Source organism: Salvia splendens, chromosome 13, assembly GCF_004379255.2.
Source record: "Salvia splendens isolate huo1 chromosome 13, SspV2, whole genome shotgun sequence".
In the NCBI taxonomy this organism is placed as follows: domain Eukaryota; kingdom Viridiplantae; phylum Streptophyta; class Magnoliopsida; order Lamiales; family Lamiaceae; genus Salvia; species Salvia splendens.
The window spans coordinates 29,878,399-29,889,570 of NC_056044.1; the positions used below are offsets into that span (position 1 = coordinate 29,878,399).

The following is an 11,172-nucleotide window of genomic DNA, read 5'->3' on the forward strand; positions in this document are numbered from 1 at the left end:
CGGTGGCGGAGGAAGTGGTGGCGGAGGTGGTGGTGGTGGGGCAGCTCCATTATACTTGGGGAGCAGAGATATGGTGTTTTTGAGAGTGGCACTGCCTCGTGATCGGAGAAGCCAGATCCATGGAAGAGTGTTCCTCATGTGTGCTCTATTGACAAAGTATAGTGAAAGTAAATCACAATAAATGTGAGTCTATTTGTCAAGGAATTGGTCGTGTCTGTGCCGGTTGCGCACAAGGAGCCACGGCAATAGATTATTCGCTTATACACAGACATTGCAACGTGTAATCTGCACCCCTCTATCCGCGCACCATATTTTAATCTAATTTCACTGCGAGTTTAAATTATTATGAAAATCAGCTGACGACAAAGCGGATTCTGCAGGTGCTGACTGGTATTCCAATACCTTTACATAAAGCTAATCAGACAACAGTCGATCTCTTCCTACCTACCTCTCTCTATTCAAACATTTTATTATTACACCTCCTTTTCAACTCACTATTTCCTTCTACTTCATTGCTTACCTCCCCCTATCCCTACACACACACATTCCCCATCTCCCAGTATAAAACCATCGTCTTTCCAGACCTCACAAATCATTAATCGAATCCCACATTATTTCACAACAATGTATCACAGTTCCCAAAGTAGTGGCGATTCCTTCTTCTCCATGGCTAATGGCTACAGAGGTTATGATGAAGAAGAGTTGTACTCTTCCCCTTCCGCTTCGGTGGATTGTACCCTCTCCTTGGGCACGCCTTCGACACGTGTCAGCGACGAGAGGAAGCGGTCCGGCTTCGGCTGGAACATCCTCCCTTCGAAGCACGCACCGCCGCCCTCCGCCAATTCCCACCGCGCCGCCGCCAATAGCGGCGGCGGCGACCCCCTTCTAGCCCGCCGATGTGCTAATTGCGACACCACTTCTACTCCCTTGTGGCGCAACGGCCCCCGAGGCCCTAAGGTAATTTTCATGTTTAATTCTTAATTGAGTCATATTTCTTTTTTATTCGTTCTAATTCAGTTATTTCTATTTAGTTGAACATTAGCACATTTAATTTGCTAAATACTCAGTTTTTAGTCTTTGTTGGTATTTCATTACTACACTCTCGTTTGTAATTGACTCGTATTTCTTTTCTAGTCATTCTAATTTAATCATTTTAATTTTTTAATGTTGAATATTGGCACATTTAATTTACTAAACATTCATTTTTTAATCTTCGACTTTTCGCTACCGCAGTCACTATGCAATGCGTGTGGTATTCGTTACAAGAAGGAAGAGAGAAGGGCGGCTGCTGCGGCCGCAGCCAGCAACGGTGACGGAGCACACTATGAAGCGCAGTACACAATGAACAACGGGTCGTGCTACTCCTCGGGATACGGCGGTGAGTACCGTTTCATGGAAGAAGAAGACGCCGGCGATCACCGCATATCGTGGCGTTTCAACGTGACGGATAGGTCTAGCTACGTTCATGACTTCACTAGATAAATCAATCCCAAATTAATTGAAAATGAATTCCAAATTTTATTTTGATGGCGATTGATAGGTGGGTCAAGGAAATTCTATTCTTTTTAAGCTGCTTATTTATTTTATTAATTTTTGTTTTTGTGTATGAAACATAGATGGAGTAAAAATGAGTTAATTCCATGTTGTTTTGATAGATTGCTTTTTCTTTTGTAGCTTTCTCTTTTATCAGGCCTCGCCCCAATATTATTATTAGTCTTATAGAATGTATGTAGAATCTAAATCATGAACATCTTTTTGGGTTGGTCTGTTTCATACACTTTTCTTGTCCTTAATTTTGACCACTTAATATCACCCACCTGGTCTACACATTTTTCGTGTATATATAATGCTAGCAAGTACCAACTCATTTATGCTTTTGATACTTCGTAATGTTATCTACTATTCCCTCTTGCCAGTTTAGGAGTTCAATTTAATTAGGGCATGAGATTTTTGAAATTATTGGAGTGTATAATAATTGAAGTTAGGTAGTGGTTGTTGGAGTGTGTAAGGCCATCCACGATAGGAATAGCCCAGCAATAGCCCAGCCATAGCCTAGCCACTGCCACATCATCAGCACTAAAAATCCTCCTGCCACATCATAAATAGTCCAGCCATAGCCTAGCTACATCATAAATAGCTCAGCCACATCAATAGCCACATCACTAATAACAATTATATAAAATGACATAATTAACAATCACACAATATACGGAATTTAATTTACGAGACATATACGGGAAACATTAATAATACTATCCACATCACTATTAACAAATATATACAAAATGAAATAATTAATAATCTCACAATATACAGAATTAAATTTACGCCACAAAAACGAGAAAATTCACTAATATTAATAAAATATAAAAAGTACATTAATTAAAAAAATTACATAATTAAAAAAAACTAACGGCGGTCAATCCTCCGTGCCCATAACTCTTCAATTAAATCCTTTTGGAGTCGAATATGAGCCGCCGTTTGGCGCATGTCGGCGTGTGCTTGTAAGAGGCCGGCTTCATCGTGAGGTACCCCACTCCGTACGTTGGGGGCGGCCACGCCGTGGCTTGGACCGGCTTCATTATCGTCGTTGACCCAATTGGTCAGTTCGACACCTTCATCTTCGACAATCATGTTGTGCATGATAATACATGCGTACATGATATCAGCAATGCATTGGACATCCCACAAACGCGTTGGACCCTTAATTGCCGCCCATCGAGACTGGAGCACACCAAATGCGCGCTCCACGTCCTTGCGCGCCGACTCCTGCCGTGCCGCAAAGTAGGCCTTCTTCGCATCTCCTGGGCATCGGATCGTCTTCACAAAGACGGGCCACCTAGGGTATATCCCATCCGCCAAGTAGTAGCCCAGATCATGTTGGTTGCCGTTGGTGACAAAACTGATGGCCGGACCGACGCCCTGACACTGCTCGTTGAAAAGTGGCGACGAGTTGAGGACGTTGAGGTCGTTGTTCGAACCAGCTATCCCAAAATACGCGTGCCAAATCCAAAGCCGGTAATCAGCTACGGCCTCCAGGATCATCGTGGGATTCTTTCCCTTGTAGCCGGACGTGTAGAACCCCTTCCAAGCTGCGGGACAGTTCTTCCAGTCCCAATGCATACAATCTATGCTGCCTAACATACCCGGGAACCCATGCTGACTCCCGTGCATCCGCAACAGATCTTGGCAGTCTTCGGTGGTAGGCTTTCGCAGATACTGATCACCGAATACTTCTATCACTCCCAGACAGAAATTCTTCAGACATTGCAAGGCAGTCGTCTCACCGATGTGGAGATACTCGTCCCACATGTCTGCCGCGCCTCCGTAGGCCAACTGCCGGATTGCCGCAGTGCACTTTTGAATAGGTGTGTGGCCGGGTCTGCCAGACGCATCGTGTCTGAAGCGGAAATACAGATATCGAGACTCCAAAGCGTTGACAATACGCATAAACAGGTTCCTGGTCATCCTAAAACGACGCCTGAAAATGTTGGCGTTGAACCGAGGCTCCTGTGCGAAGTAGTCTTCGTATAGGCGCTGATGTGCAGCTACGTGATCCCGATCAATCACACTGCGGCGGTGGACCACTGGGGGAGGTCGAGGTATCGCCGGCTGCAAGGCCCTTTCCATCCATTGGTTTATCGCGTTGGTCGTATAGGCGTCCAACGCCTCGGCCATTCGACGTTCGTACTCCTCAGCATCCCCTCCGCTACCACCACTACTACCACCAGCATTACTCATTTTGCGTTGTTGATCTTGAACAGAAATTAAGATAGAGAGAGTACTCGTTAAAACAAGTGGTGCGAATGAAAATGACGAACAAAGCGCGTATATATAGTGTTTCGAAAAAAAAAATTATTTTTTCGCGCTAGGCGGTGCGCTGGGCGATCCGGGCGCTGCAATAGCGCCGAACGGACCGCCCAGCGCACCGCCCAGCGCTGCGCGGTTTCTCTCTCCAATCGCCCGCTGGGCGGCGCAATAGATCGCCCAGCGAACCGCCCAGCGCCGGCGCTCGGCTGGGCGGTCGCTGGGCACCTATTGTGGATGGCCTAATAATTGAAGTGGGGTAGTGGAAATTGTGACCCTTTTTACTTTTTGTTTGTTTAGAATTTTGTTTTGTTTTATTTTTATGAAAGTAATGACGTTTGATTGTAAATTTCATCAACAATGAGGTTAAATTTTATGTCCAACTATGATAAATTTTAAATGGGACTCTTGAATTGGGACGGACGGAAATGACAAAACATGACTCTTAAACTGAGTCTTGGGACGGTGGGAGAATTAAAATTTCAACGTTGATTTTAAAAGCAATGAATTGATCCCTACACAATTTAGAGATTTAATTATCACTCTCTTGAATTGAATAAGAAAAGAAAATGATAAAACATAAATAAAGGTGATTTGGAGTTTTAGTCCAATTGAATAATTACCAAAATGTGGTATTTCTTAGTACTTTAATATGGAATGAATTTCAAACCTTGATTTCACCATAATACATTTGATATAAACCCGCGGAATGCATATTATATAATTTATTTGCAGGAAAAATAATTCATAAACTTTGGCGTGGTCAGTCCTACTTATAAATTTTCCAAACGAAATTAAAGAGTACAAAATTTTACAATTTCTTGCAATTTGCATGAAGTCAATTGGTATGATAAATTAAAGTTGATATGGAGTCGTAGCGGGCGGTGAAATCTTGACCAAGAGGAGAATGAGTTGTGATGATTTGGAAATTCTTTTAATTTTTTTTATTTTGTAGGGTGGTGTTCGGTTTCTAAGATAAAATAATACCAAGATACAATTTAGGATTGAATTGTGAGATTATTTTAGTCATAGATGGTTAGCTATGACTAATTAACCCATAATTATCTATCTATGAGTGAGTTATGAGATTGAATCTCATGAACTAAACACACTATAAATTTAATCTCGGATACAATCTTTCAAACCGAATACCCCTATATTGATTAAAATAATGTTAATATTTTATTGCCTTATCAGCAATGGTTTTGCCATGTCACTTTGGTTTGTCATAAGGGTAAAATTGTAAATTTTCGTGATTCGCGTTTTGAATTTTATTGGGCCGACCAAACTTTATCGTCAGATTGGTCTTTATGCAGCCCACTTTCGGAATCCAACGGCCCAAATGAATTTAATAAGTCTGATTTTTCAATTACAGTTGGCAGGTTTATTTCTCTGATTATGCTTTGATTTTGAAGAGTGGTGCTTATCTTTCTTACATTCTCACCGATTTGTTCCGATACCAGTTTCGGCAGGTAACTCGCGATTTTAACTTTTCATTCGTTTTATGGATTTAATTTTCTCGGGTTCTCGATTTTTTGGTCAATGCAGTAGTACTTCAAATTGGTTTTGCTTTTACACGATTTTTCTGATTATAATATGACTGCAGACATTGAAAATCATGTATACTATGTATTGCATTTACTGAGAATCTAATATCTATGTTTGAGTTATTTATAAGAATGATTTTGATGCCAAATTGCTGATATAATGCTGAAATGCTGCATTCACCAGAAACCATGAGTTTGCGTCACAATATTTTTAGAGGATGTTTATCACAAACTTCAGTTTTTCTTTGAGTTGGATATCACTAAAATCACTAGTTTTGAGAGTGCAAAGTTGGATAGGCTCTAAGTGAAAATAACTGTTGTTTTGGTGCTTAATGGTTTGAGGTCTTGTTCTAGTCTATTCTGCATTATGTGATGTAGTTTGTAGGTCATGTTCATGGTATGTCATTTATCTTGTTTAAAGATGCTGCAGGCCTGGGTAATCATATGGATGATGTATCTTGTTCATCAACATTCATCTCCTATACTTTCCTCATCCAGGAAAAAACTGTCTGAATTGCATTTGCTCATTATTTTATCCAGTGTAATGAAGAAGAATGGGAGGTCTTTTCTTCAAATGCTTCACTTTGTGTATAGGCCCCAGCCGGAAAATCCAGTACTTCGCTAAAGAAAATTTGTAACTTAAATGCGTTGAACTCAAGTTCTATGTTTTCATAGGCTTTTCATTTACCTGAAATCTCATGTGGAATTTATGTTTGAAAAGTAATCTTACTAGGCAGAGGAGCCCCTTAGTGCTCTATATTAAAATCTCTAACCTGCATTGACCGAATCTTCAATCTTGAGATACTGACTGTATAGAGTCCTAACAATATTGTATGTCGCATACCTGACCCTAGGCCTCACAGTTTTTGGTTTTACTGCTTTTTCATGTTTCATTTATTATAGTTTGACACAGACAACACCTTCAGGTTCACGTATCCAATGTTTTATGAGGTATTGGCTGATGTGAAGTGGCATAACATTTGTATTTTAAGTTGAGAATGCTTTATGAGTATTGGCTGATGTTTTTTTAAATGAAAACAGACACACACACACATATATATATATATATATATATATATATATATATAGGGTTTTGATCTATGCAAAACTAAATTTAAATACAGAAACGCAGAACAATATCATAATTAGGTCACTTTTAGGTCATAATTAGGTAATTTTTAGGTCATGCTAACAAAGCATGACCTAAAACGATCTTAGCATGGCATTAAACCCAAACATTATAATATGACCTAAAATTGCTTAATTATGCCCTTCCGTGTTTTTGGTTGATTATTGACCATTAGATCATCTAATCCTAGGGCCAAGATTTGGTCTGCATTTCTGGATTTAAACACATACTTATTTTGATCATCTCCCTATATATATATATATATATATATATATATATATATATAGGTATGTACTTATTCTCTGATTATTTTGGCCTCAGTTTTCGCTGTATTTTTGTCATGTAATTGAGGCATGCCTGAAACAGATCCTTTGATGTGTCAAATACAAATGTGGAGCAATCATTTCCATGTGTCCAGTTTAATGATCTGCTTCCTGATCCTGAAGACTCATCTTCATTGTTGTTAGTTTGAGATTTCCTCTTAACAGAAAAAGATGTGATATACTGCATTTATGAATTTTTGTTACTAAAAGATTGTGGGAGATATCATTAATTTATTTGTGTGACCAGTTTGCTCTGTTGGTAATATTCGACAAGATCTTACTTTAGAGTGGTTGTATGGGGCCTCATTTGTGTGACCAGTTTGCTCTTTTTGTTATTTAGCATTATTGAGAAGGACCTGAAGAACTAAGCAGTGAATTTAAGAGAATTGGTACCCCCACATCTCAGTTTCATGAGTAAGTTATTCCTTTAAAAAGGTTGTTGAGATGAATAACCAAAGCTGATGTAACTGCATATATTCGATTGTTTCAACATGTAATTTTTCTGAATCACTGATGCCGTGAAGATCAGAGAAAGCCGTTCAAATTACATCCACTTTTGTTGCTTATTTTGATGGTATTTTTTTATATATGAACTGCATTTCTATGAAAGTAGTATTTGGAGCATTGACTGATTACTTTTTATTGTACATTGACATGGAGGGGTCTCAGTTGAGGTCCATTGCATATTTTCCTTTTTCATTCAGCTTGCTACATGATCTTATCCAATCATTTCCAATCCATTCTTCTCTTTTTAAATTTACAATAGATTAACTAGATACACTTCACTCCTTGATTAAGACAGCTAACATAAGAGATTCTTAGATCCATTCCATAGAGTTGCTGTTGCTTTTCTATCACTAAACACATGAATCATTTTCTGTCCATATTCATATTCTTGCAATGTCATCAGACAACTCCATTGATTAGATTATGTTATAGTTGGTAATTGAAAATATTATTCACCATTTATAGCTCAAAACAGAGGAATCCATTCAAGTGCTATTTGCTGGATTTGACAGCATCAGTTCTCCTTACAAATGTGTAGACATTGACACCAACTCTATCCCCATTAGTAGGACTATCTCTATGCACAATCTCAACATGAAAAAACTTGTTAGCCTTCTTGAAGAACGCCGATTCCTTCTTCCACCTCTTCAAATGCGCCATCACAAACACCACCTCCCTCTCCCTCCCAAGCAGCAGAAACCTCAGCGTCTGCAGCAGCGGCTCGTAGAGATGATCATGATACACCACATCCGATCCCAAAACGACGTCGAACTCTGCCCCGACTTCCTCCATCTGCGCCTCGTCGCCCCACGACAGCGCCGCGACGCGGACATGGCCGCCGCATGGGGCGAGGGCGCCGGCATTGGCGTCCACGTTGAACTGGAGGTTGGGGAGCACGTGGGGGAGGTCGGTGGCCGTGACGGCGGCGCCTAGCACTGCGGCGGCGGCGATCCCGACGAGACCGGTTCCGGAGCCCAGCTCGAGGAGGCGGAGGGGGCGGTTGGAGGAGGGGGGGAGGAGGAGGGGGAGGGCTTGGCGGTCGAGGAGGGAGACGAGGGTGGCGGCGGCGGGCCAGAGCTGGAAGGAGAGGCCTTGGGAGGGGAGCTGGCGGATGAGGATGGTTGAGTTTATCGAATGAAGGTGGTGGATTTGCGGCGGTGGCGGATCTTGCTCTGTCTCCGCCGCATGGTATTGGTGGTGGTTGACTGCCGCCTTTGTCATTGAGAGATAGGGTTTCTAGAAGTCAGAGGCGCCGCCGCGTCAGGATTTAACAAGGGAGAAGGAATTTATTACTAGCTGCAACTTGCATTAATAAAATAATAAATAATAAATAATAAATAATATTAATATTAATATTAATTTGATTGGCAATACCTATATATTTAGATATAAAATCAAGTGGAGATCGAGTCAGATGACTCAGATTATTGATGGTTTGACCTGACCTGGATTTCCTGGTATATAGATGGTGAATATTGGGCAAATTGTTCTAATAATAACTGAAAATTACTCGAACTCTGGTCCTAACTTTGAAAAATAACTGAAAATGTTGATTTGTTTATCAAGAAAGACAGTAAAATTTATGCTGATTCATTCACTTGTATAAAATAACCAAACTTCATTAAGTATAACTAAATTGCAATCAACTGTCAACAACAAATGGTCCCATGGTCTAGTGGTTAGGACATTGGACTCTGAATCCAGTAACCCGAGTTCAAGTCTCGGTGGGACCTACTTTTTATTTACATTTTTCATCTTATAAAATCAAATTTTAATTTTGTATTAAATGTGAAAAAGTATGATAACAAATATAGATATATTATTATTTAGAAAACAATAGCATTTACGAAGCAACTACAAAAATTTAAACATTGATGAAAAGAAAAACATAAACATGTATGAGAGAAAAAAAAACTACTGCAATATAATTAGGGATATCAATCGGGCCAACCCTATTCGGATTGCGGGTCAATCGGGTGCGGGCTAATCGGGTTGTGATTTTTCCGGGTTATAAAAGTTCAACCATAACCCTAAAGTTCGGGTTTCGGGCTAATCGGGATGCTACCGATAAAATTAACATGCGATCAATCTAATAAATAATGGTGAAAATTAGTTATATTTATAAAATGTAAAATATTTAATTATGATAAATTTGAGATATATGCTTAAACTCAAACATAAACATGATCAAATACTAATATTTGAGATTTATGCAAAATAAAACATAAACATAAATTTAAATATATTTTTTAGTGAATCTGAAGTTTCTAATTTATATATCTATTATTATGTTAATAAAAATTTAATATATAATTTATATATTTAATATATAAAATTGAAAGTTATTTTTTTAGTAATCTATATTATAAAATAACCAATGAAGTGTCGAATTAGAGTCAAACAAATAGAACGATAGAAATTTTATCGGGTTTTCGGTTCTGGCTCTAACGGGTTGCGGGTTAATCGGATGCAGGCTAATCGGGCTATAATTTTATCATGTTAGAAATTTTCAGCCCAACCCTATAAATTTGACGGGCTATTCGGACGGGCCCATGGGTTGCGGGCTACATTGACATCCCTAAATATAATGATTAATGATCTTTTTAAACTTGTGATCACGTTTCTACTGTTCTCTTGTTAGTATATATATTAAATATGGTATATAGTACTATAATATTTCAATATATGCCGGTTTTTTATATGTATCTAGGATTAAATTCGGTTTATACCAAAAATTCAGTATACCATTATATACCGCGGTATAGAAAAATTGATACCGTCACCATATTAAAAATTGCGATATACCAAAAAATAATATTTTCGATATGGTAAGTACGGTATTCGATGTTTTTCCCCACCCCTAAAACAGAGTACTAAGCATACAAAACCAAGTAGAATACTTAGGAAAAAGATTAAATGTCACAAGTGTTAGGTGGTGTAGATTGTTGTATACTTTGCTTAGTCAATTTATGTTTTTTTTTTCTTTCTGTTATAGTACACACTAGCATATATAATACTCCATTTTATGCTAAATTTATTTTCTAACAAAGTAAAAGAATAATTGCAGGCTCCCACACATTAAGTTCTTTCAAAGTTCATTATTTGTGTAAGAATTCGGATTAATAATTGGATCCTCTTAATTAGTTTACCTAAAAATGTTTTTTTAACCTTTTATTTTTGTGAAGAATCAAAAGTGATAAGGTGTAGCAATTCTCTTGAAGTAGTAATTATTTAGAATGTCTCACATTGGAAGTAAAGAGAATTGTCTTGTAGGAGATAGTTAAAAGACAAGAATTCATCTCATGACATTGAAAAATATGCAATAATGATCTTATTATGCATCCGCAAAAAGTGCCCAAGTTTCATTTTATGAATACCCCTCAAAATTTATCCTCACAATATATTTCTATTTACAAGAAAAATCTACTAATTGACCACTTTTTTTACTAAAACTCTTGTCATCTTAAATATTGCATACTCTTAATAAATGAAGTATATATGCTAGGTATTAAATGGGCTAATCTTATTCAATCGATCATGCTAGATTAACTTAGACATTTTCTATTAGCAAATGGTCCCATGGTCTAGTGGTTAGGACATTGGACTCTGAATCCAGTAACCCGAGTTTAAGTCTCGGTGGGACCTTTTTCTAAATTTTTTTCATCTTATAAAATCAAAAATACTATTGTTCTAAATTTTACAATTTAAAATGTGAAAAACTAAGATAACGAATATAAAACGTAAGAACTAAGAACAATAGATATATCAATTACTTAGTTATTACTATCATTCTTAACACGATACGCTTACTTAAAATTCAACTATGAATTTTTGTGCGCAGTGTGTGAATTGTTTATAT

The 11,172-nt window shown here is 38.2% G+C and overlaps 2 protein-coding genes and 2 non-coding genes across 4 annotated transcripts; 3 read left to right on the forward strand and 1 right to left on the reverse strand.

The window, feature by feature from the left end:
- The first annotated feature begins 471 nt into the window (after nt 1-471).
- On the forward strand, nt 472-1,639 carry LOC121761381 (GATA transcription factor 19-like). The gene is made up of 2 exons (XM_042157039.1): nt 472-957; nt 1,234-1,639. The coding sequence occupies exons 1-2, from the start codon at nt 625-627 to the stop codon at nt 1,480-1,482; spliced, it is 582 nt and encodes a 193-aa protein (XP_042012973.1). The 5' UTR covers nt 472-624; the 3' UTR covers nt 1,483-1,639.
- Nucleotides 1,640-7,752: 6,113 nt separating this feature from the next.
- On the reverse strand, nt 7,753-8,562 carry LOC121761352 (protein N-lysine methyltransferase METTL21A-like). The gene has a single exon (XM_042157009.1). It carries the CDS (start codon nt 8,532-8,534, stop codon nt 7,806-7,808), a length of 729 nt encoding a protein of 242 aa, XP_042012943.1. The 5' UTR covers nt 8,535-8,562; the 3' UTR covers nt 7,753-7,805.
- Nucleotides 8,563-8,974: 412 nt separating this feature from the next.
- On the forward strand, nt 8,975-9,046 carry TRNAQ-CUG. The gene has a single exon. It is a non-coding gene; the product is annotated as a tRNA-Gln (tRNA).
- Nucleotides 9,047-10,886: 1,840 nt separating this feature from the next.
- TRNAQ-CUG lies at nt 10,887-10,958 on the forward strand. Its single transcript has one exon. It is a non-coding gene; the product is annotated as a tRNA-Gln (tRNA).
- Nucleotides 10,959-11,172: the final 214 nt, after the last annotated feature.